We start from the raw sequence: 27,163 nt of genomic DNA on the forward strand, positions 1-27,163 counted from the left end.
AGGGAAGAGTAGGCAGGAAGAGTTTTTCAAGCAGAAGGAACAGCGTGTGCAAAGGAGAAATGAGCAGGGACACAGCAGCTGAGAAGCAGATTCTGCTCAGAAGGTTTTATCAGACCTGAGGCTTCTATGGTTTTACAGACAGAATGCTAAACAGGGGCCTGGCACACCCTCTCCTGGCCGGGCACCTGCTGCTCCCTGTGCTTGGTACCCTCCCTCCTCCAACACCTGACAGGAGGTTGACTCAACCCCTATGTCCTGCAGGCGCCTCTGCTCAGGTGTCACCTCATCCGGCACTCTGCCCCCTCCCCACACATAAACTGGCAACTGTAAGAACTCCAGGCTAGGACTCCCACCATCCTCTTCACTTGATCTTTCTCCACGATTACTAGTTACAACCTAACATGTGATCAACTGGTACATTTACTGTGGCCTGTCTCCCCTCATTAGCATACAGGCTCCTGGAGACAGAAATCCCACAGCCTAATAGCCTTTAGGTTCCAACTTACCTAAAGCCATTTAATCATAGCTGTAGTCAAGGACAGATAATGAACTCTAGAGGCAATCCTGTAATTCCAGATTCAGAGACTCACTTGAAGACTATTTTATTTCAAAAAATAATATGAAGATACAGCATATCAGATGAGATCGGGCACGTTCAGGGTGGTGTGGCCATAGATGAAGATATAGCATATCAAAGAAAAACTCTAAACAGTGTTTCTAGAGTTTAGAATTTTACTCTAAAATTTTGAGTAATGCAGAGCAAAAGAAGTAAAAAGAAGAGAGGGAGAAATAAAACATACAGATTGGTGTGTCCAGTGGGAGTTAAATATGGTATTGTGTTTTAGGCCAGTAATTCCTAAACTTGCTTGTAGAAACAAGCACTTCACTGAGAATCTGACCCCTGCCCCAAATAAAACGTATACACGCACAAAACCGAATCTGTTTGAGGAGGTTCCTGCCCGCCCCCCCAACCTGTCCCCAGTTAAGAGCCCCTAGCGCTAGATAAGACAACAAAGAAGAGCTTCCTCAGTGAATCTGGGACCTCTGCGTGGGGACCAGGGACCTGCCCCGACAGGCTGCTTCCACTGGCTCAGCAGCACCACCTACCGTTCTTGGCATTCACAACAATGTGCGGGGCGGGCCGGCGCGGGGAGGAGCAGCACCCAGGGTCAGAAACCCCACAGCCACTGCCTCTCCTCATGGACAGCTACCTGAGTGCCTGTCTGTACACGCACTTTGGGGAATATGAAGATGAGGAACGTCCCAGGAACTGCAGCAAAAAAGAGTGCAGCAGCAAAGACATGTGCCATGCCCCAGGAGAGAGTGGCAACCACTCCGAGGGAGAGCCAAGGGAAAGAAGAGTTAAAATAACAAGGATTGTGCCCAGCTTGGAACACTGAGGATGGGGCCCCTTGATGAAGGTGGGATCGGGTACATGGTGGGGACCGCAGGGGCCGAGGGGAGGGTGAAAGCAGGCTCCCTGACAAGAGAAGTCAGTAGTCCACAACAGAAACACTGAGTAAGTCCTGAGCAGAGGAAAAGCAGTGGGCAGGATGTCACAAGGTGACTGAGGGACAGGCTATGACTTCCCAGGGCCTGCCGCCAGCACAGAAGAGCTAACCATCAGGCCCCAGCACCCCAGAGCTGCCTGGGACCTGTCTGCTCCTGGGAGCCAGCCTGCTCAAAGATCTGGAGAGATAGCCCTGGCCCACAGGGACGAGATGACCGGCTGCACCGACCAGGCCTCAGCCACAGTGTGAACAAACGGGAGCTGCACAGAGTGAGGACAGAAACCGAAGGACCGACAAAGAGGCCCAAAGAAGTCACGGGGTTGAGAGCATGAGAGAGCAGTGGCGAGGGGGCGATGAAGCGCCACTAGAGGTCACGGGGAGCTGGAGAGAAGTACAGATGCCAGGCCCCCAGCATTCCAAGAGCTGCTCAGTTGCCCCCGGGACCCCAGTGATGACTGAGGTGACTCTGCCCATATGCCAACACATCCTCCTGAGGGGCCCCACCGCTGTGGAGTAGCAGGAGAAGCACAGCCCAGGTCCGGAGCGTTTATTATGGACCAAATGTGTGTGTCCCCCAGAATTCACAGAGTGAATTCTCACAGAGAGGTGGGCCCTTGGGCGGTGAGCAGGATTAGATGAGATCATGACGGTGGGGCCCCAGGATGGCATGAGAGCCCGCCAGAGTCAGGAAAGCAGGCTTCCTCTTCCTGCTCCTCGCCACGTGAAAATACAATGAGAAGTCAGCAGCGTGCAGCCCAGAGAAGGGCCCTCACCGGAACCCCACCATCTGGAACCCTGGCCTTGGACTTCCAGCCTCCAGAACTGGGAGAAATAAATGCCTGTTGTTTATATGCCACCCAGTCTGTGGAGCCCAAAATGACTAGGACGGTGTCGAACAGAGGAACTCTCCCTGGGCCACGGGCAATCTAAGAACACACCCCCTGGGGGTCAGGCCCCTTTCGGGCTTCTCCTCACAGGTGGCATGTGATGGGGAGGGTCGTAGGGCCCACTGCAGTGCGAAGGGAGCAAAGACCAGAAAATGCCTTTCAACGTACAATCAGATACAAGGTACATCTGAAAATATATCAAAGTGACAATAAGTTTCAGTGGTGGAAAAAAACCATTAAGAGGTGGATTACCCATATGCTACATTCTAAAACATTACATTAAAAAAAAACCTGCCTTTCAAAGTAGGGTAAAATGCTTCACGCATTCTTTGAGGTGTAATTAGGCATATTTGTTGATAGATAAACACAGAAGTGTTGGTTTGATCTTGGAGCAAGTGTGGCAAATGCTTCCATAAAACAGAGAAAAGTTTTAATATTTAAAGCAGATTTTGAGGAAGCAAATGTTCTTTCATCTCTCTGGAAGAGCTGGTGTAAATATTTTGTTTCAAAAATGACATTCTCAAAGAGTGAGCATTTGTGAATGAAGTAATTGAAAACAATTACACTTGCTTTTTATCCAGCCCTATTAAGGCCTGTTTGCCTCTGGAGCAGACGTGATCGTTCCCTCTCCAGAAACGTGGTGGAGAAGGCAGACAGGAGGCCGAGTGCCACTCTATAACCTTGGACCACGTCCCAAGTTTTGTATTTCTACAACGTGGGAAATCATTCTTTGTCAATCAACAAGTACTGAGAAAAGCATTTGAGGCCATTCTTCAGGTTTAAAAAAAAATGCATCACGGTATCAGTAAGGATGGAGAAGGTTCTTATAAACAGTCGCTGTCACTTACCTCCCACTACCTGTCATACTGTCACACATTATAGAACTTTAAAGGTCCGCTAGGCCCAGTGATTTTTACAGTATTATTAGTATTGTAAGCAGGAAGCCTTTTCATCAAAACCAGAGATTTGGGATATAAATCCAGGCTGGCCACACAACTGCTCTGGCTGAGACTGGAAGAGGCAGGGTCCAGAGCAACATCCCAGAGGCTCCGAGGCCTCACAGGGGACCCTGCAGGCCCAGGGAAGGTCCTCGGGTCCAGGGTGAGGCTGGTTCAAAGCTGGAACGCAGAGGCTCCTCCCACACCGCGCGCCGCCCAGCCTCCCCCCCCCCCGGCACCTGCTGGAAGATGTCACTTCCAGCGAGCAGGCGCCAAGGGCTGCGGCCTGCTGCTCCCAGCCTGAGTCAGGACAGCTACCTCGTTCGTGCAGTCTGATTGCTTCCATGCAGTATGGCACCAGGAGACGGTTCACAATAAACCCAGGAGTGTCCTGTTTTAGGAGAGAAAAAGGAAAGACAAGGGAGTTTTCACTGAAGTTTATCCCCTGTGAGGTCCCCAGACTGCCCCTTCTCCCTGTGCATTATATCACCTGCATTCATCAAGCTCTGCATTTTCAAAATTTGTTTTGAAATACCAGCACAGCCCTACTTCTATCATGAATGATAATTTATCCAACAATTAAAATACGTGAAAAAAATTCAAACCTAGATGCCCCCACCACAGGAATCCTGAAATAAAGGCAGATAGAGGCAGACAGGTCACTGGAAAGACAGCTTTGAAGGCAGGCAGATCTGGGCTCAAGTTTTAATAGTTTCTGACACTGTGACATCCTGAAATCAGTTTAATCATTTGTGAAATGGGAATAACAATTTCCCCACGTCGTGGAGATAAATCAGAAAACACGTAGCTGCTGCACACCTGGCTCTCTACTCAAATGGTAGCCCGCACTCCTCTCTTCCACATCACTAGCAGGAATCCAGAAGTGTGCTCCATCTTGAACAATCCTCACAGGAGCACTACCTCCCGGGATCCCGGAGCCATGCTTGGGCTGCTCAGGATTTTCTCACGCTCCGGTGCACGGCACATGGCAGTTGGGCTCCGACAGGTGCCGGGACAGACACACAGATGCCCTGACAACCACCGGCTTTCGTGGCCCCTGTACCCTGGATGGGCCTCTTGCACTGCACACCCCTTTCATCGACTTCCTCCTCGTTACCACACTGAATCACCTGTCCTGGAGGCTGACTGCGGGCTTTGATTCCGCCTACTGATCTCTTTGGGGAACTGAGGGCAGGCTGGGTTGGTGATTTTTCCAGTGGTATTTATGAAGCTGATTTCCACTAAGGAAATGGTGTCAATTTAGCAAAAAGCTGTGATGTTCCTGCAGACAAATCCTCACTCCAGCCCTGGGCCTTGTGTTCCACTTCTAGCCCACATCAGCTACTCCATAAAGGTCTGCATCAGAGACGGCCAGCCTCCTGTATTACTCTTACAGCTAACTTGGCTTCATGCTGTGTAAACAGGCAATGAAGTCACAGGATTTGTACCTCTAGACCAGCAGAAACCATGTCCTCCTCCCCCCTCCCCGTCCCCACTGGAACAAAGAAATGAACAAACAGCTTTATCAGTGTAACCACAATTGTATTAATGAAATGATAGGACTTTATAACTAGGGCAAAAGTGCTTTTCCACTTCAAAAAATTTATCACAGAAACTCAAGCCATGGTACATGAAACACACATGTATAAGTTTAGAAGCCAGAAGTACTCTGGGGAAAATGTCTGCTCCAATTATAATACATGGAGCTTTATACAACGTTAATATCCACATAAAAGGTGCCCAGAGCTCAATAACGAAAAAGTGCTAAAACTCACAAAATATTCAAACTCAGTAGTAATCAAAGAAGTACTCCTTAGAATAGCATTTTGCCAATAAGATTATCGGGAAGGGGCTTCTCCCCCATCATACTAATATTCAATGCCAGTGATGATTCAGGGATCCATACACTCTCACGGTCCTGGTATGGCAACTAGAATGTAAAAAGACATTGTCCCTTAATAAAGTAATTTAATTTTATGAAATTGCATACATTTGCATGCTCATTTATTTATTAAATATACTTTCCTTACTATTCGTGTTATGTGCCAGTACTTCACAAATACTACTCCACTCATCCTGATAACAGCCCTGTGAGACAGGCGCGGTTACCACCTGTACGGGGGAGAGGACACGGAGGCACAGCCAGATTAAGTAACCTGCCCCAGCGTACACAGCCGACAAGGGCCAGAGCCAGGATCGGAACCCCATCACGCTAGCTCGAGAGTCCTCCGCCTTAGCCTTCTTACACCACCTTCTCCTCACAGAGTTTCACTATAAAGAAAAACACATTCCAGGCACATCGCTGCTCTGGGTGTTGGTCCACTGCAGGCCGCACCCAGCCCACAGCCTGCTTCTGTCCCGTCTCACTGCAGCACCGGCCCTCACCCCTACTTGTGCGCTCTGCCTGCGCTCCCCTCCCAACAGCAGAGCCGGTGGCTACAACAGAGCTGTACGTTGACCATCTGACCCTCGACTGGAAGGTCTGCGGACCCTTGTTCTTTGCGGCTGCCTTGTATTGTCTGGACGCTTCTCTGAGAGCCTGGATAACCGACCAGAAGCCCTTCAGGCATCACCTGGGGAAAGAGCTCTGAGATGACAACAGGGCATTTTTACGAGATCAGAGCAGTCCCACCGCCGGCTCTGCTGCGGCCACTCCGATGGAAGAATTGGTCACCACTCTCCACGAATTAATGATTATGCTGCTAGAGATAATCACTGCCTGTCCCTGAACTTGCACGTTCTCATCCAGCTTTCGACGTGTTTACACACTGATGTTCTAACACCGTTACTGCTTTCTGCCACTAACAGCATAAACCAGTAAGAAAGTGCAACTGTAACATCTGATTATTGATGTGATTTAAAAAAAATCCACACAATTTAAAACAAAACAAAACAAAACAAAGAATGAGTGTTTAAAAATGGGACTCCCTAGTAACAGTCCTGGATTAGGGGGACTGGTGCAGGAGACCACTCCCTCAGGCAACGGTCCAGGCGGCGATGACTTATTCAGAGGATTCAGTAAAGATATGAGTTTTCATTGGTTACTACAATGGTGGGAGTTCAAACTGGAACATATTTTAGGAAAGAAAAACACACTGTAAAAAGAGCCACAATGATAGAAAACAGTCTGGTCAGAAAAGTAGATGCATACTTATAAAAATCTGTAATGGTAGGCCCAGCTGCCCATCTAGAAAAACTGTCAAGTCACCCAGAAGTACCGCCCTAAGTTTTGGGAAGACTGAAGAAGAATGACAGCAAATGGAGGCTGAAGGAAATCAAAACAAAGTGGGGGACAGCATCTGGGGTAATTTCACGTATAATAATAACTGAATATCTCAAGAAGGGAAAAAAGCCCAGAGGCATGCTTCCTACCAGCCATGCTTCTTAATGGAAAACAAGACACAAACAAAACCACAATGCCACATCCCCGAGAAACCGCTTCGTCAGTACTACCCGGGGGGTGGGCCCTCTCTCTCCCATCCCATCCCTAACTACCTATCGTGTTCCTTCCCAACGTGCAGTGCTGGTTTGCAGTTCGATGCAGGATGCACGTGCTCACCGGGCTGTGCCTGGCACACAGGCTCCTTGACTCCCCCTGCCCAGCAAGGGCAAGAGCCAATAGGGTAACAAAAACCATTTATGGAAACACAGCAACTCATCAACAAAGGCCAGGACCCAGAGTGAAACCTTCTATTCCGCTGAAGCTCTGGCTCCATTCAGATCTGAAACTACCTAGCTCATGGCCTTGCGCAAGGCTCAGGAGGAGGGCTCTGGTGCTGGCAAACTAGAAAAGAGCCACAGACAGGCCTGAAGTCAAGAGTTCCCCAGCTTTCACATCTTTCTACAGAAGAATTCTACCCCAAAAAAGTCGGTTCTGAGGAAAACCACCCCCTTCCCAAGGTGTCTATACTCTACCTTACAAGAAACAGGATGCTTTCCCAGGGCTTTGCTGAAGTCTATCAGAGATTCAAACGTCTTCTGGCTGGTCATTGGTGTCTTTATGACCTGGAAATGCAAAGCAGAGAATTATGACCAGGGAGTTAGCACATAATTGCAATATAATGATTCAAGGAAATCTGATATTAAATGTCTACACACAAGGTGGCAACATGATTTTAGTTCCAGAACAGAAGGATCTCAAGTGAGAAACAAAGAGCTTACCAAAATGTTCACCTTAAGACAGCGAAGTACCACATAGAAGGTACAAAATCAAGGCTTACAAATATAGATGTGGAGGGGTGCCCAGGTGGCTCAGCCAATTAAGCATCCAACGTCAGTTCAGGTCATGATCTCGTAGTTCATGAGTTTGAACCCCACATTGGGCTCTTTGCTGACTGTGCAGAGCCTGCTTCAGGTCCTCTATCTCCCTCTCTTTCTGCACACCACCCCCATCAAAAATAAAAATAAAACATTAAAAAAATTTAAAAACAAACAAAAATATCAATGTGATTATTGTGCACATTGGCAGTCAACCCCCAGGACACATTTAGAGAATTCACCCGTCAGGAACTAGATTTTTGGCAAATGGAGACAGACCCAGGTGAATTTAAACTTTATATATATATAATTTAAATCCTAGTTAAGGAACTTCAACAAGACTCAAAGCAAACAGGCTTGGCTTCTACATTAGACCCTTTATATGAGGTCAGACAACTCCCATCAGCCTCCATGCCTCACCTCTTACTGTGCAATGGAGTAATATTTGACACATTGTCCATCTTGTAAGAGGGCTCTGTGGCTTAATGAGCTTGTCTCTGTGCAGGATGAAAGGTGCTACATAAATGAAGAGATCATCACCGGCCATGTTTAATGTGATCACAGTTCAGGGTGTGGTGTGTGTTACGACACTACGGGAAGTAAAGGAGCAGCACAGGAAAAAAGCACCCGAGGATGGGGAGGAGGAACAAGTGAGAGGAATCAGAAGTCTGCTCCGAAAACACCATAAATCAAACAGCAACTCAAGAGTTATTCAAATGGAAGTGTGAAAAGGTCTAAAAGAACCCCAGAGATTGAACTAGGACAAAGGCTGCTAATTACAGAGTTTCAAACACAATTTGTCAGTTTAAAAGAATCAATGGTAAAGATCTTTTAACAGGAGTATGCATATTTAATCATCCATTCAACAAACAGCAATGTGCTATATATATATTCTTATAGGAAAAAATATGTATACACATATGTACGAGTCCAGTCCCAAGTAAAGAAGGGCTGCTCAACTCAGGATACGATTCATTTTCGTGCTCACCACCAGCAACACATATGCAAACACCCAAGAATAAAAAGTAAATAAAGGACACTTCTAGAAAACATTTTCTAGAAAATGGTAACATTTGCTAAGCATTAGCTGTTAACAATAAACATCCTACATTTCCAAATATATAGATGGGACATTATTAGATAAATGCAGTTGAAAACAGCATTATTCCAGTTTGAAGTAAATCTATAAAATGTGTCTTTATCTCCAAAACACATGTACTGATACAGTAACTAAAGTAATTAGTTCCCTAAGCCCTGAAATGTTGAAAATTCCATTCCACCTCTTTGCTCTTTTCTGCATAAGGATAAACAGTTTCTTTTATCTCCCCCCCTCCCCGCCCTCCCGCTCCTCCCCTCCATTCCTCAACTTCCTCAAAAGCAGCCTTAGAAAGTGGGAGTACATTGGAAGAAGCTGAGGAGCAACCTTAGCAGGACAGATAAAATGCCTACCACAGATGGGTCAAGGGCTGTCTTTCACCATAAGGAAATCTAGTCATCATTAAACTGGAGGCAAAGCTGATGCGGGGGTGGGAGGGGGCATGCGAGATGAAAGCAGGAAGGGTGGGAGAGGAGAGCAGACCCTGAGCCTCTCCCAGGGAGGCCCGCCAGTCCCGGAGGTCTGCCTGGCTCCACATCCCCCACACTTCGTACAATAACTCTTCAGCCTCAGAACAAATGCTACTTTAATAGCGGCTGCTCCTCAGACCCTGTAATTAACCCCCTATAAAAGGCAAGCTGCCACATTTCAGGTGCAAATTGTCTATTGTGACTTGTCTCCAGGTACCCAAGACTCCAAGCAAACAAGCAGAAGCAGCCCAAACAGGATCACTGGGGGCAGCTTCCGGCCATCTCAAGGGTCTGTGGTCAAGAGGTTCAGGGAGCTGCTTTAATAGCTGTGATCAAAACACATGGGAGATGTGCCTCATCTAGGGACAAGATGAAGGCCCTGTTACCTGGGCCAGAATTCACCGCAGGAATGGTGGACAAGGTAGTACAGCAGCTCCTGCGTAAAACCAGGCTAATAAAATTCCATTTACAGCCTGGAGCAAGCTGACCCCACTGAGACAGTATAAACGCCTGTGGCTCTGCCCTCTGTGGTCACAGCCAGCCAGTGGTCTTTGGTGCTGTCTTCCTGGTCAGATGCCTCTCTCTGCTCTGCCCATCAAGTACAGAACAATTAAGTACGTGACCTTCCACAAAGCCAGCAGCCCTCCGGGACGCGGCTGGCCAGAGCACTGGGCTGCAAAGGAACAAAACACAGCAGCGTTCCTAGATATTAGGTGTTCTTTCCTCTTCTGGCTCTGGAAGGACAGACTGGCCAGAGAAACTCAAGCACAAAGACCACCTTGTGCCCTCCCGTTCAAATCCACCCAGAATAATCCCCGGTGGTGGCCAGGGTACAAAGCAGACAGCAGGACTGGGAGAGCCAGCAGAGCCAGCGGACACGCCAAGAGCCCACTGACCTCCACAAGCTTCATCATGGGCACTGGGTTGAAGAAATGGAGCCCGGCGAATCGGTCCTGTCTTGTGGTAGCATTGGCTATGTCCGTGATGTGCAGAGAGGATGTGTTACTGGCAAAGATCGTGTGTCTGTGGAGAGAAAGATGGCAGAGTATCGGAATGAGTCCCATCTCTGGAAACAAACAGGACCACAAGGCGACTGCGTATTGCCCTGATCTGTCGTCCTGAGCCCTGAAGGAAGTCAGGGAGAAGAGATCTTGATACATGAAGCTGAAATCAAGTGACCAGCTTCATTTAAATTCTGAAATTTCAACTTAGGTAATATAAAAGTTACCGGTTCCAAAGGGTATATCTAGTCTTTACCAATCTTTAATTTTAGGGAGGAACATTTCTTTACTTGCACTAGTTAATTTTCATGATATGTAAGAACAAAGGAGGCCACTACTTAACCTCAGTCACAAAATGAAACCTAACTGAGCACAGACTAATGAAAGAAAGGATGCATCACAGACCCTCCAAATAAAAAAATTATAAAGAAACACCTGAATCCTCAACGAGAAACATCTGATGAAACAGGAGATGAGAAACAGCAACTAAGATCTTCCCCCCTCAAGTTAAAAGCTTTAATTTTCCACTTAATGGGAATTAAAATGAAAACAGAAAACACCAAAATGGTCCAAAAAGTGTTTTAAAGTTACACGGGTAGTCTGGGGAAGGAAGGAGACGTGTGCATCATAAATGTAATTCAAGGTACTCTGTTTATAAAACCTCCTAAAATAGAAGTACCATCTATTTTGTGTGTGTATAATAGTAATTAATTTTTAAAAATCCATATTGATTAAAGCCAAATTCAGTTTTTAAAGACCACAGTAAAGTGGGGTGCCAAAGGTATTACAGGCAAATCTTTAAACAAAGACAAGACTTCTAGGCTTTCTTACAGCACCACCTTGTGGGCAAACATACACAAAACCGCCTAATGCTATTTAGAACCATAATGGCCTCCTCAGTGCAGGAAGGGGAGGGGTCCCTTACTGACCAGATCTGGGGGGGTCTAGCCCACCCAAAAGGCAATACTAAATGTACTTGAAGTCAGGGGTGACTGGGAGAGAAGGGGCAGGAGAAGGCCCATGAGTGTGGCTGCACACCATGAACCACACACAGCAGCAGGGCCACCGCGACCCAAGGCGGTGCTAGCAGGGGCTGTTCCAGTCATGATGTGGTACCACCTGAAGGGCAACTTGTCTGCAAAAGGGAGAGATGAAGGCATACTGAAGAGCACTTTCACTAAGGAGCCAGCCCCAAGTGTCTCCCATCCCAGGCACTCCCAGCATGTATGTGACCGGAAGGGGAAGGCGTCTCTGCACACACCTCTCCCGGGAGGGCTGGGCCGGCTCTGCTCCTAACAGCCTTCACACTCTTCTTTCCATACAAACACAGCGTGTGGACAGATTAAACGTACAGGGCTGCCTTAACTTCCACAGAAAAGGACACCCTCACCATTTTCTCTGAAATGCTTGACTCTTGACAGTCTTTGGTTTTTCCCTAACACTCAGATACCCAAAAAAGGACTTTTCTCTTAAATGTGCTTAACAGAAAATCGATAGCACAAACATGATGATCGGTAGCAATGCCTCCAAGCCTTAGTACAGAGAAAGCAAGAGGGGGTGATGGGGGCTGAGGTGGACTGGAGAGCCCATGCTTTGCTGGGAGTGGGAAGTCAGGACCCCGCTGGGACCGTCCGTGAGTGCTGGGCCCACTTTTCACCAGTACATTTTATATGCAGTTAGGGAAGTCGTGTTCTTTTCCAGGGGGTGTCGGGGCTCCCACCTGGGACTCTGATGCTAGAATGTACTCTACACTCCTGCTACAGGATTAACTAACACCTAACAGTGAAGGATATCTCAATCAAGCTGCCTACAAAGACAAAAAACAAAACTTTGCAGGTATTCAACAAAGGTGATAGTCTAAAATGAAAACAAGAGTGTAGCAAAGGACAGCTAGGGTCCAAAAGCAGAGTCCCATCCACAGTGTGCCTATGCTGGTGTGCGCTATCACATGCCACACGTTTCATATCAACCTAAGTGAAAGAGCCCAGTACAGTGCCTGACACACAGGAGGCACTCAGGAATGTGAGCTGAATTAAATTAATATCCTCAACAATCCTGTGCAATAGGTACCACTGCCCCTATTTTGCAGATTACTGGGGAAACTAGTCTTAAGAGAGAACTGTGAAGGTCTTGGAAATTATATACCCCTAACCCGTCATCCAGTTACAGATAAAAACTGAAGGCAGAGGGGCGCCTGGGTGGCTCAGTCGGTTAAGTGTCTGACTTCGGCTCAGGTCATGATCTCATGATTCGTTGAGTTCGAGCCCCACGTCAGGCTCTGTGCAGACAGCTCAGAGCCTGGAGCCTGCTTCAGATTCTGTGTCTCCCTCTCTTTCTCTGTCACCCCCATGCTCATGCTCTGTCTCTCAAAAAATTAACAAATGTTAAAAAAAAATCATAAAAACAAAAACAAAAATAAACAAATTGAGGGCCAGAGAGGCTTTGGTCAGTGAGAAAAGAGGTGGGGGACATGGCTGCACGCACCGAACTTTCCCCTCCCTAACAGTCCATTACGCTGACATGAGAGGGCAGTCAGACTTGTCACCGTCACTAAAGAATGACCACCATTTCAATACAGGCCGACCTCTTGACTACACCTTTCCTGGGGTGGGAGATGGTTTATTATCCTAGAGGGCTTCCTGCTCGCTTGGAAGCCAATACCTGGACTAAAGCGTCCTCTGTTTTTGCAGGCCGTAAATGTCAGTGTGAAGTGAATGAGCACACTGATTGGTGCCTCCTCTTCATCAGGAGCAGGGCTTCTCCAAATCCCAGGCCCACAGCTAAGAGGGCTCATGCTCCAGCAGGCTGGGATGCGAGCGTTCCTCTGTGGCCGCTGCTCGCGGGCTGCCTAAGAACTGCTTCTGTCAAATAATCTTATTCTGACTTTCAGTTCTAACCAGGAAAGGTGATGTGAAAAAATCAGCCAGGTGTCCCAACTGCCAAAAGCCAAAAGTCAAATACAACTGAAGGCTCTGGATTCTGAGAACGAGAGCTGCACACAGGCACAAGCTTGCTGATACTTGTCGGGACGGCCAGTTCTGAGCCCCGGGCGCCCATACGCCTCACCTAGCAGGGCTGACTCGCCTCGCCCACCCTTTGACAGGAAGCCTGGGAAGAACTCCATGCTCCCTGCAGTGCCCCCAAGAGTTTGGACATAATTCAGATAAAGCTCAAAACAGGAGTGCCAAGGGAACTCCCGTCAACTACACCATTCTGAAAGCTGTCCTCAAAACAAGTAGTTTGGTCACCAAACCACTGTGAGGTTCCTCAGCATACATCTGAGGACATGCCCAAGCCTCCTTGTCCTCTGGCCTGGGAGGGCCCATGGCCCAGACACTGCAAGAGACAGAGGACTGTCCCCGAATGGGCCCTCCACTTTCCTTTGGGAAATTCCACCCTCATTTTGGGACAAGGATAAGATCGAGGCAGCCCAAGCCTTGGGAAGCAGACAGGGAGGACCGGGCACAGGGATACAGTGTCAGGTCTTCTGGAATCAGCTATGGGATAGTAAAAAGAGAAAGGGGCTTGGTGTCAAAAGACTCCCTCCTGGGAGAAAAGCCCAAGCCGGGGAAGGAAGCCCTCAAACCCAGCAAGAACAGCCAAGGGCCACGTACTCAGAGGCAAACTTGTCCAGTCTCTTGAAGAGCTCGTTCTTCACCTTCAGGTTTTCCACGATGGCCTCCACCACCAGGTCCACGCTGTGGACCACAGATGCTGCGTCCGTGCTGGTTGATAGGCTGTTCAGGGTCTTCTCCACAAACTCATCGCCTGCCTAACACAGTGGAAGAAAGTAGAAGAGAGCATTCACTGGGCTCACTCAAAAATGCTGTGACTTCCTGCTGAGGCAGAAGGAGAGAGGAGGGCGAGGACAAGTGAACAGGCACCAGATGCACCTGGAATGCTCCCTGAAATTCTAAGAAATAAAACTCCCCACTTTTCTGCTTAGGGACGATGGCATCTCAGTACGCCTCTAGACACCAGGGCAAGAGTGACCCTGGGAACATCCCAACTGCTGGTCAGCTATGACTGCTGTACACAAGTCCTGATCCTTCACTCTGTCAGCTCAGCTCCAGTTAGCATCGGCCTGCTGTCTGTCTGTTCAGAGAGTGAGCAGACCGTCATGTGCTGTTCCAGGAACAGGCTTCCAGGGAGCTTGGAAAAGAGTGAAAGCTTAGCTCAGCAACACTCATTAGTCTGAAAGGTGGTGCTGACTATTGATCTTTTTTTTTTTTTTTTTTTTTTGAGAGACAGGGCACAAGTGAGAGAGGAGTAGAGGGGCAGGCAGAAAGAGAGAGAGAAGTGGGGCTTGTGGTCACCTGATGTAGGGGTTGAACTCATGACCCTTGAGGATCATGACCTGAGCCAAAGTCAGATGCTTACCCGACTGAGCCACCCAGGTGCCCCTGACTATTCCTCTCTAAGAGAAGGCAGAGGAGAGCTGAGTGAGGGCGAGAGATGGTAAGAAAGCCAAACCTAGCAATCCTTCTTCAAGTATTAACTGCCAATCACAGACTAGCAACTGATGTTGCAAAAACATGTCACAACCTCTTGCAGCTTGCAGTTCACTTTTGTCTCATCTGTGACTCCAGATTTCCACAGACGTACCTCAGGGCAGAAGACAGCACCTCTAACAGGTGCCATTTTATTTCAGGATGTAATCTGTCCACGGGCAGCAAAGGCATTCAAAACCATCACAGAACAAAACAACTCTCAGAGCTTTTCCACAGAAATATGTGAGATGATAGGTGACTTTTAAATTTTCTGTTGGCTGCACTTTAAAAACTAAACACATACAATTAACTTTATCTAATCCAATCCATCTAAGATATTATCATTTCAATATGTAATCAATATAAAAAGCAGTGAGATGTGTGGGGTGCCTGGGTGGCTCAGCTGGGTAAGCGTTTGACTCTTGGTTTCAGTTCGGGTCATGATCTCATGGTGCAGGAGTCTGAGCCCTGTTTGGGGCCCCGCATTGGGCTCCGTGCTGCTAGTGCAGAGCCTGCTTGGGATTCTCTCTCTCCCTCTCTCTGCCCCTCCCCTGCTCTCTTTCAAAATAAATAAACTTAGAAAAAAAAAAGGCAATGAGATGTTTTATATTCTTCCTTCCTATTAAGCCTCTGAACCCTGGTGTCTGTCTTCCCCATGCGGCACAACTATATCTGGACCAGCCCCGGAGCGAGCTCTCCACGGCCAATTGCAGCAAGTGGCCGCCGTGCCGGGCTGTGCAGAACAAGAAGCGTACAGTGCTTCGATGAGGCTGAAGCTGACTCATCCCTCCTCCAGGCACATCCCAGGCAGAGATGAGCAACACCGAGAGACGAGACTCCTGAGGAGTCCCTCATCTGAAGCTGTGCATCTGGAGCACACACACCTTTTTTTTATCCTCCAAGTCGGGCCCAGAGTCTCTGCTCAAAGGGGACAAGCAGCAGATGTGTATGGAATAAACAAATGAAAAATGCAGATTAGTTGGATTCCGACTCACTCTGTCCTTGACTCCAACCTCCAGGGCTCTTAGCATCCCCACCCCCCCATCCAGACCTTCACCACAATATGCCCTATCTCAGGTCCCCCTATCATTAAGAATTTGGAAGACAGGGGCACCTGGGTGGCGAAGTTGGTTAAGCATCCAACTCTTGGCTTCAGCTCAGGTCATGATCTCACAGTTAGTGAGTTCAGCTCCGCACTGGGCTCCATGCTGACAGTGCAGTTTGCTTTGGATTCTCTCTCGCTCCCTCTCTCTCTCTGCCCCTCCCATGCTCACTCTCTCTGTATCTCTCTCAAAATAAACTTAAAAAAAAAAGACTATGGGGGGCAGGTGACAATTGTTAATCTGCCTGTGATATCTATTGCTTGGATTTCTTCAGTGAGAGGGTAAAAATTATCTCCACTCCTGCCCCTCTGATTTTTCAAAGGCGACTACATATTAAGAAAATGCAAACCGAGGCACCTGAGTGGCTCAGTCAGTTAAGCGTCTGACTCTTGATCTCAGCTCAGGTCATGGTCTTGTGGTTTGTGAATTCGAGCCCTGCATCGGGCTCTGTGCTGACAGTGCGGATCCTACTTGGGATTCTCTCTCTCTCTCTCTCTCTCTCTCTCTCTCTGTTCCTCCCCTGCTCATGCCCTCAAGCGCACTCTCTTTCTCTCTCAAAATAAATAACATAAACTTAAAGAAAAAGAAAATGAAACCAAAACCATAATGAGATTCCACTTCATACCTCCCATGATGGCTATTATGAGAAAAACAAAAAGCAAGTGTTGGCCAGGATGTGGAGAAACTGGAACCTTCGTATACTGCTTGTAGGAATGAAAAATGGTTTAACCGCTGTGGAAGACAATTTGGTGGTTCCTTAAAGAGCCAAACACAGGACTGCCATATGAACCAAAAATTCTACACTATGTGAATGAATTAAAGAAGGACCTGAGCAGAGAGTATATCAATGTTCCCTGTAGCATAATTTGTCACAGTGGTCAAAAGGTGAGAACCCAAGGGTCACTGACAGAGGAATGGATAAACAAAATGTGGTATATAGACATCAGTGGAATATTACCCAAGCATGAAAAAGAATGGAGTTCTGCCACATGATACAACCTGGAGGAGTCTTGAAGATAGTACACCAAATGAAATAAATCCATCAAAAAAGGACAAATAGCATATGATTCCACTTACCTGAGGTCCCTAGAGCAGGCAGATTCAGAGAAACAGAAAGCAAATTAGAGGTTACCAGGAGCTGGGAGAAGGAGGCAATGAGGAGTTATTGCTTAATGGAGAGTTTATAGAGTTTCTCTTTGGAAAGATTAAAGTTCTCTAAAGAGTTGTGATGGCTGCAGAGTATTGTGAATGTCATTAAAATCACCAAATTGTACCCTTAAAAACAGCTAAAATGGCAAATTTTACCTGACATATAGTTTGTAATAAAAAATTTCAAAACGCGGAGCCCTTTAGTGGCTCAGTTAGCTGAACAAACCACTTCTGATTTCAGCTCAAGTCATGACCTTGCAGTTTGTGAGTCTGAGCCCCATGTCAGGCTCTGTGCTGGCAGTGCAGACCCTGCTTGGGATTTTCTCTCTCCTTCTCTCTCTGCCCCTCCCCTGCTCATGCTCAGTTTGTCTCACTCAAAATAAATAAACTTAAAAAAAATTTGGGGGGGCACCTGGATGGCTCAGTCAGTTAAGCGTCCGACTTCGGCTCAGGTCATGATCTCATAGTTCATGGGTTCAAGCCCCATGTCGGGTTCTGTGCTGACAGCTCAGAGCCCAGAGCCTGCTTCCGATTCTAGGTCTCCCTCACTCATGCTCTGTCTCTTAAAAATAAATAAACATTAAAAAAATTAAAAAACAAATTTTCAAAAGGCAACCAGACACACCGCTGTGACACCTGAGGTGGCAAAGAGAACAAACTCCCCACCTGCACACTTCTCTGCCTGTCATCCAAGCCCCAAGGAGATCAATCGTAAGCAACTCTAACAAGGTGACAAACACCTGGGTCACTTGGTGACTTCAGCAGTATTTCTAATTAAATGTGACGGTCCAGAGAGAACGAACCAGTGAACCAGTTTCCAGCGTTCTGAGGTTCCTCAGGTTCTTGCGCCCCTTCTGCGGCTGGAAAGTGAGACTGACTCACTCTGTATTTTCATTGTAAATGAACATAAGACATTGTCTAAGCAATCAAAATTTTCTATCTAAATGCAATGTTTATTGTATCATTCTCTTTTTAACTTAAAAGTACAAAAATTATCTTCCTGTTTCATTCCCCTCCATTAATATAACAGAACAGGTGTTCTCTAATCCCAAATTCTCAATGGACAGAAGGAGTTCAGTATCTGCAGAAACCCTCTCCCCTACCTCAAAATCTACCCGATGATACAGTTATTTACTTCTCCTGTTTTGTAATCAGTCCTCACAGAATGTTCAGGGATTATGTTATTTACCCTGGTCTAAAGTCATGGTAAAATGAGCTTTACACAACAAACTGAAAAAGAAACAAAGGCCACCAAATGTGATATGGTCAGAGGAATGAATGGTCTTGAAATCGGATAAAACAAAAATTACCTTGGGGGTTTCTGCAAACTTCTTCTTGGCCACTTTCCTAAGGCTTTCCTCAATCCCCTTTCTAGATTTCGCTAGTATGTCCTCTGTCTGGTCCACCAACACTACTGTGTGGCCAGTTGCTGCAGCAACCTGTGAGCAAAAAAAGAAAGAAAACTTAGAAGAAAAAAAAAATAGTAGCGTTTCCTATTCCATACGAACTCTGCTACCATTCCACTCAAAATACTGAGCGAACATAATACACCAATATCAATTAAACACACACCTCTTGCCAGACACTGCTCTAAAGCCTTTACGTGGGCGACAAATTCTCCAAGCCACCTTATAAAGATTAAGAAGTACGTGCGCCGTCACACAACAGGTAGGCAGCGGAGCTGCAATCTGAATCAAGGCTCTGAAGGCCACACAATAATCCCTTCCCTGTACAGCACTGTTCAACAAGGAGCCACTTGCCACATACAGCCGTTTAACTGAAATGGGACTAAAATTCAAAATTCAGTTCCTCAGTTGCACTAGCCATATTCTAAGTGCTCAACAGCCCATTCACAGAGCATTTACTCCCCATCCACCAGCTTTTCCCCTTAAAATTGGAGCATATCCTGCGCAGCTTGACCACTTAGCTCACCTCTTCTGCATCCTTAGATCACTAACAGGAAGCCTTTAATAACTGTGGCAAAAAGATTCCAAGGGTTCTTTAGTGATATGGCACCCATGAAAGTCAGTCTCTGGTGATCAGCTAACTTAGGAGGGCAATTCCCTTCTCTTCCCCATCCCACCTTGGCTAAGATGCCCAAGGTTCACCTGGAGCCAGCTTCATTTAGCTACACTCGGTGACAAGTCAATCCTAGTTTCATCATAATTTGCCGGCGGCTTTGGCAAGGACTGTGGAATAGGCAGTGTGGCTAAAAATAGGTCATTGGGTCACATTACAAGTAGGCACTATACTCAGTTCAAGCTGTAAGGACACACGAGACTATGACACAAATACAAATGAAGCAGGACACCAGCACAACTGGCATGCCCCTCAGGATCTGAGAAGACCCTGCAGGGCCACTGCTTTAGAACTTCTGTGGACCAACAGTGAGTAGGGGAGGGGGCAGGTTAGTTGAAATGAACCTGCCCAGAGATGGCAGGAGGAAATAGTTCTAAACTACTTTCGAGATATAAAATTTTTTAACCTAGGAAACTAAAATTGAAAGCTGAAAACCAGAGAGGAAAAATAACAGAAAAGCAAAACTCAAAAGGCAAAAAGAAGTTCAAATCCCTGAGCCAAGATTTCTAAAGAACACTTTAAAAATTATGACAGTTTTTAAAAGGAAGTTAATTACAATAGCACTTATGGTCTCTTCCTGAGAAAGCTTCATAATGTGGCTGCAAGTCTGAGCCGGTGGGACCTGTAGGCAGGCAGTATCAGTACTGCCAATGCCCCAGAGCCCTCCTGGGAACCAAGAAAAGAAAATGCTGCCAGGACAGAGCTGGGTAATGGTGGTAACGAGAATTACCTTCTGATATAAGGACAGAGGCAAGCAGAGAACTTGCCCTGTTGGCAAAAGCACAGGCTGAAGGCGGGCAGCATGGCCAAAGTAAAAGAACGTCCAGAAAGCAAAACCCCCATCAATCCAGAGGGTTTCTCCCTAAGTAACAGCAGACCCAGCCTCATCTTGCCAACACCTCAAATCACGTGACACAAATCTGAATCTCTAATAAATTCAGAGTAAAAAAAACAAGGGCAAATTTAGAAACAGTACAGAAAAGGCAACACAGCAGGCCTGAGACTGTTATCTTTAGAAATGCCCTTGGCTGGCCCAGCCCCTGGAAACTCAGATGTAAAGAGGGTTCCCACCCTTCCTGGATAAGAATGGGTCTCTGTGCCTAAACTTCTTATGCACTGTGGTTTTTGCTGCGCACCTGCTGTCCTTCTGCCGGTCAGGAACTTCGGTATGCGCCAGGCAGAGAGTGCCTATGTGACCAGCCCCGATAAACACCAAGGGCCCTGGGTGTCCAAGGAGCATCGCTGGTCGACATCCCACATGTGCCATCACAACTTACTCCTGAAGGAACTGTGTGTGTCCTGTGTGACTCCACTGGGAGAGGACTCTGGAAGCTTGCCCTGCTTTCCTCCAGACTTTGCCCCACGCACCTTTTCCCCTGCTGTTTGTTTTGTGTCCTTTTGCTGTTATAAATGGTGGCCGTGAGTGTAACTGTATGTTGGGTCCTGTGCCTGAATCCCCAAATCTGGAGGAGCGGGGGAATCTGGTGGAGACCCCTGACACAGAAACTAAGAAAACAAATCTCAGATTCCAGACACAGCTGGTGATGAAATCAAACTACCTGGAGACAGACAGCCGTGTGGAGCAACAGCTGAAGGGAAGTGTGAGGACACGGATGGGGGCACCTGGCCCGCAAGGCGGGGGCAAGCAGAGGTGCTGGCTTAGGGACCTTCCATTTTTGTTCTGGTTCCTCTGGGAGTGCTTCTGGAATGACGCAAGTGATTTTCACTTTGTCCCTCTTAACCTTCAACCTAGATCATCCTTTGATGAGGCCAGAAAGAATTCCTCAGATTTCTACATGAGTAGGTCCCAATCCACTCTCCCCTTCTCTGTCTCCAACAGGCATCACTCAGGCTTTTTTGCTCCTCAAGGAGTTGGGGAGAAGAAAATTCAAGCACATTTGGCACAAGATAGTACCAAAGCTGAAGGAAAGAGAGATTAAGAAAGAAAATCAGCGAAGTGTCCTTCTGCTTAGGGACTTTATAATCACACTGAGAATACACGGGGGGGAAATATATAAGGCTCCATACATGGGAAGTCAAATAAAATAAAAACTGCCACGGTGAAGAATCCTACCAGGCATCTGAACTCAGAAGGCTGGACAAGAGAAAGATCTAGAATGGGACCACTTCCAAGCAATAAAGGATTAAGCATAAAGAGGTGGGAAGCAGGGGTACAGGGAAGGGACAAATAAGATGCGATTTCACACCTTTTCTCTAGAATCCCATTTTCAAAGTTATCATAATCATGTTTGATATTGACACTCATGGGGCAGTTTTTGTTACACAGCAGATAAGCCACAATGCTCTCCTTATACGTTTGACCCCTGAACAACTTGGAATTAGGGGTGCTGACCCTTTGCACCATTGCAAATCTTTATACAACTTTTTAAAAATGTTTATTTACTTTTGAGAGAGAGAGACAGAACATGAGCAGGGCAGGGGTAAGACAGAGAGGGAGACACAGAATCTGAAGCAGGCTCCAGGCTCTGAGCTGTTAGCACAGAGCCCGACGTGGGACTCAGACTCACGCCACCCAGGCGCCCCACATACAACTTCTGACTACCCAAAACTTAACTATTAAGCCTACTGTTGACCAAGGCCTTACCAATAACAATCGATTAAAATATATTTTTGCATGTATCATATACCACACTCTTACAATAGAGCAAGCTATAAAAATGTTAAGAAAATCGTAAAGAAGAGAAAATACATTTATAATCCATGTATAAGTGGATCTACACAGTTTAGACCCACATTGTTCAATGATCAATTATAGTTACTTTGTTTATAACTGCAAGCAGAGCCAAACCTAGAGAGAAAAGTGCCCTCAAATACTCAAGAAAACCAGAGACATGTGCATTATAAAAATACTAACGTTCGACCAGGAAAAACCCTGGCCAGGAAAGCATTTTCAGCCTATCTCTTAGAGAACAGGATAAGCCTATCCTCTTACCCAAACACCTCCAGCCATCTCTTCAGTCCTCCCACACCTCCACTCCCGCACAAAGACAATGAGCAGGTGGGTCCCTGCTTGCTTCATTCTGAATGAGCGCACTAGAGACCACACTGGCCAAAAACAGCCACTAAATGAAGACTCTCCAGGCAATGTTCTGAAAGAGCAAAGTGCACGTGTCAAATGACCATGTCAAAGCAAAGCATGTTTGTCTATTTTCCCTCTCAACCAGAAGATGCGGGAGGTGCAAGGAGGCGCCAGCCCAACAAGAGAGGAAGACAGACCTTCTTTCCCAGCTTGTTACTGATCACATTTTTGCTCTGCAAAACTTCCCTTACCTCCACAGTGCCTCAGTGGTCTGAAAAAGGCTCGATTTTTTTCTCTTACTCAAATGACTGAAAGACATTTTCTAGGATGTGGGACTCTCCAAAGTGCCGATACTGGTATTTCTGGTCTAGTGAGAAGGCAACAACTGTATACTCTACACAAAGATCCCTGACAGTTTTGTTTTTGTAAACATTTTCTACTTCAGCTCGTCTTTCCTTGATTAATTCATAAAACTTCAGGAAAATAAGAAGGAAATCTTATGGTGTAGACACAGGTAGAAAGGACATTCCTATTTTAAAAAATTTTTGTAATTTTTTTTACATTTTATTTACTTTTGAGAGACAGAGAGTGAACAAGGGAGAGGCAGAGAAAGAGAGACACTGAATCGGAAGCAGGCTCCAGGCTCGGAGCTAGCGGTCAGCACAGAGTCTGACACGGGGCTCAAACCCATGAACCATGAGATCATGACCTGAGCCAAAGTCGGACACTCAACAGACTGAGCCACCAAGGAGTCCCTAAAATTTTTTTAATGTTTATCTGTTTTTTAGAGAGAAAGTGAGAGAAAGAGAGAGAGTGAGAGAGAGAGAACACGCATGCATGAGTGAGCACAAACAGGGGAGGGGCAGAGAGAGGGAGACACAGGATCTGAAGCAGGCTCCAGGCTCCGAGCTGTCAGCACAGAGCCCAACGCAGGGCTTGAACCCATGAACCATGAGATCATGACTTGAGTCAAAGTCAGATGCTCAACCGACTGAGCCACCCAGGTATCCCAGGACATTCCTATTTAAACCCAAAGTGGATATGTATGGTTAGGTTTGAATGGAGAAATTACAGGCAAAAAAGAGAAAATTAAATTCTCCGTGAAATATTTTCTGTTTTATGAAGAAGTTCTTTGGTGTGGGTCTCAATTTATTACACAGAAACAGGTGAAGATTATAGGATCACTTAAGGTGATTTCAAGTTACAGCAACATTGTCATTCTACCTACCTGCAGACCGCAATCCAACCTGATGCTCAAGTTTCCTGCAATCATTTCTTGCAGACATATTCTAGGGACATCAGGTCAGCAAGATCTTGAAGACAACTTCATGTCTTATTTGTCTTTGCACACCTAAGCTCATGACCCACAGTCAGCATTCAATGTTTACTTGGTAAATAAATAAATAAATAAATAAACAAACAAATATACCTGGTGCATATTAGATGCTTTCCATAGAATGAGTCCAACGTTCTTTGACTATATTAATCTACTTCAAATGGGATTGGTATTCCTTTCCTACTGCCGCGTGTCTAACCTGTCCAGCACTGAGAGGGACTCAGGATCAAGAAGTCTGTCCCTCGCCCCTCTGCGTTCTGTGCCAGACCTGAGAGTTGCACAATTCTCCTCCCAGACTGGCTCTAGAAGCTGAGACCGCCATGGCAGTCTGCATCTGCATCCATCTGCAGAGGAGGAGGAGAAAAAGGCGGAGGGATCCCTCACTTCAAATGAGATTAGGGAGATGTGTAAAATGTGGGAAACAGTGCAAAATTTTGTAGAAAACCACCACCTGAATAAGGCTTGCAGCAGTGCGAGCAATGACTCTATTTAAAGACCAAGCAGTGTCACATTTCTGCAAAATCCTCAAAAGGAGGCAAAAGCACATGTCCTTGGATAGGTTCCTTGTTAAAGTTGCGCGGCAAGAAAAGGATTCCATTGAGCCAATAGATAGCAGTGATTCTGTTAGTGATAGTGAAAGTGTCCTACACGACAACCCTCCTCTATCCTCTGTCCCTCACACCAGCCACAGATGTTTTCAAAGATAAGTGCAGGTTAGTTTATTTTTCTTTATATTTTTATTTTCTTTATTATTTTCAATTTTATTACAGCATTGTAATCATTTTTCTATGAATATTTTTGGGTTGTAGAATGAATCTCCTGAGTTTCTATTATTTCTTAGGGGAAATATGCTTTGCTACCCAAGTGCTCTGGATTACAAGCACGTTTCCGGAATGAATTAGGCTCACAAACCAAGGTTTTACTATACAATTATTTAACTTCCCAGAAAAATACAGCAACCTTGTTCTGTTCTTAGCCTTCAAAGCAGAGTATAAATGAAAGCAATAAATGAAAACCTAACTACTTGAAGGACTCAGGATTTCATTGGGGAGGAGTAACTGGAAAGCCATAACCTTGAAGCACCATATCTATCATAGAAGTGGGCCTCAGCAGTGGTTAGGAATGATTCTTACAAGACTGATAGGAGTTAGATGGGGAAGAGATTTGAAGGTCAAAAAGAAGCGGCTGAAGAAGCCGTGTGGGAGGCCTTAGGAGTTATGACCTGCGTAGACGTGTTCCTTCCTCCCCTGACCACCATGAACCCATGGAGACTTCTGCACCTTAAGAAAATGAAACAAACATTTGTTAAGGTTGGGAGAGATGAGCTTGTAAGGGGGACACTCAGGTGGGAGGCTTTTGCTGTGGAAGTTTCTTCTTCTGCTGCTGCTTCGATACATTTTTTTGGATACACCTTCTTTCTTAACATTGATCTTATGGTTGTCAGAAAGGTTAGATAAGGTCATTGCTTTTCAAACTAGGGTCTTTATGAAAGCTTATTCTGAGGATCTGAAAGTTCTATAAGAAATTTCAGAGTTCTGTGTTTTCATCTCATTTATGACCTTGAAATTTTAAACATCTTCTGGATGATATGAATGGTTATTGTATCACTGATAAGATCTGAGACATCAGTGCCAGTATGTACATTTATGATTGTAAAGCTATTTGTGCCAAGGGAAGAGACTGCCTTCTCCAAGAACCCTTTGCTATAAATTGAAGAAAGAAGTGGGAGAATGAAACAATTATTTAGAGGCACTTGATAAAGATGTAAGTGCTCTGAATGCTGAAGAACTGAGCCTTTCAGTGGTTAGCACCATACTCATAATGTCGATAACTTGTGTTACACGGATCCTCTCCTGGGATCAGTAATCAGCTGGAGGAGCAGTGGTAAACGCATAATGTACTTTCCTGTTCCACATGCCAAAAATATTCATATTATATGCTCTTACTGTAGGCTCTAATCTCATAACTGTCATTCTCAGTGATTTTCTTAACTTCCACCATAATCAACTCTTTCTTACCATCTTTCTTTTCAACCTTTTTCTGCATAGGAGCCACTGTATATACTCGCAAAGATGCTGACTAGGGTACAGTATTAATAAACACTTGTCATACATTATATTTAATGTAACTGACAATAAGGCAATAGAGAAAGGGTCTCTATCTGCAGGCAGCCTGACTTAGAATGAAGCGAAGCATTCCTGAGCTTCCTCTTGTATGGAAAAGCAAAGACTGTCCATAGGTGCTTTGAAGTGTCAAAAAATACACCAGTGCCAGTTGTGGGCACCTTCCAACATTCTGAAAAAATCACGGATTGCTGCTAAACACCATGGCCTGAGACTGAGCATCTGAGCATGGGAGACCATCACCCACAATCTCCCCAGGGAGAGAACTACTGGCTCAGTTATGATCATGTGACATTCAGTGTCATGTACTACTCATATAAAACACATTACTTGCCCATCAAGTTAAGATTTATTAGAAATGTTTGCTCCTGGTGTTATACATAGAGGATAAATCACTGGGATCTACTCCCTTGAAATCACTATTGTATTATATGCTAACTTAGATGTAAATTTAAAAATAAAAAATAAAATAAATAAAAATAAAAATAATAAAAAAAGAATGTTTGCTTGTCTTCCGGAACACTCACAGAACAAGTTACTCACAATCCAAGGTTTCACCGTACTGGGGTATACAAACAATATGGATAGTGGGGAAGCCATTGAACAGTCTGAGTGAAAACTGCAGAGATTATTAGAAACTGTTTTCCACCAAATGACCAAAGGTCATAGATAAAACACTTAGCTTCTTAGAGATGAGCATTTTTTAGAAAAATTTGTTAATGTTTATTTTTGAGAGAGAGAAAGAGAGAGACAGAGAGACAGACAGAGACAGAGCACAAGTGGAAGAGGGGCAGAGGGAGACACAGAATCCAAAGCAGGCTCTAGGCTCTGAGCTGTCAGCACAGAGCCTGATGTGGGGCTCGAACCCACGAACCGTGAGATGATGACCTGAGCCAAAGTCGGATGCTTAACCGACTGAGCCGAGGTGAGCATTTTTGATCCCCTCCCTAACACCTGAGTTCCCCTATGAAGAGGAGAACTACCATTTAGAGTACCGTGCTGGCTACATCTACACATTTGTTCCTTCAAATGACCACTGCTACCATTGACTCAACATCTATGTCATCCATGTCTCTTTCAGGCTCTGGAATAAGGTAGTGAATAAATAAGTCTCCTGCTCTCAGGAAGCTTTCACTCTTCATAAATTACCCAATTTCATCTTCATAATAGCCTTTGGAGGAGGTATTATAACAATAAGCAAACTGAAGGTCTGAAGATGACTAGGATTTGAAGGTAAGCTGTCCTCATCTGGAGCGCATGAGCTGGCTATTCTTGAACCAAAAGGCATTGCTGGTTTTAAGGGGAACAAGTCAAGACTTGTCTGAGCTGAGCTACCAGCTATGAGATGGGAAACATTCCATGACCATGTGGGCAGTCTCCTTATCTAGAAAAAAAATGGGGCAATAGGGTTATTGAGAAGATTAAATGAGTTAATATATGCTAAACACCCAAAATGGTGCCTGGCACATCACAAGAGCTGATTATTTTTATTCTAGGCAGCTCCCTTCCTCCGACTTGAAGGGTCTGAGGGTTAATACTGGATCCAGGTACAGCCTCCTAAGGTAAATTATTTTATTTCGCTTTTGTTCTTATACCTTTTTAAGTTTATTTGAGAGAGAAAAAGAGTACCAGTGGGGGAGGGGCAGAGAGAGAGGAAGAGAGAGAGAATCCCAAGCAGGCTCC

General features: G+C 45.8%; 1 protein-coding gene across 1 annotated transcript in view; it reads right to left on the reverse strand.

The window, feature by feature from the left end:
* Positions 1-27,163, reverse strand: part of HADH (hydroxyacyl-CoA dehydrogenase) — a 43,184-nt gene that overhangs the window by 3,128 nt on the left and 12,893 nt on the right. The window contains exons 2-6 of the mRNA XM_029942189.1: positions 18,213-18,341; positions 13,775-13,932; positions 10,056-10,182; positions 7,252-7,341; positions 3,655-3,727 (exon numbers count right to left, since the gene is read on the reverse strand). Of these exons, the coding sequence (XP_029798049.1) occupies positions 3,655-3,727; positions 7,252-7,341; positions 10,056-10,182; positions 13,775-13,932; positions 18,213-18,341 (577 nt within the window). The remainder of the gene's footprint in view (positions 1-3,654; positions 3,728-7,251; positions 7,342-10,055; positions 10,183-13,774; positions 13,933-18,212; positions 18,342-27,163) is intronic.

This window comes from Suricata suricatta, chromosome 1 (assembly GCF_006229205.1).
Source record: "Suricata suricatta isolate VVHF042 chromosome 1, meerkat_22Aug2017_6uvM2_HiC, whole genome shotgun sequence".
NCBI classification, from domain to species: domain Eukaryota; kingdom Metazoa; phylum Chordata; class Mammalia; order Carnivora; family Herpestidae; genus Suricata; species Suricata suricatta.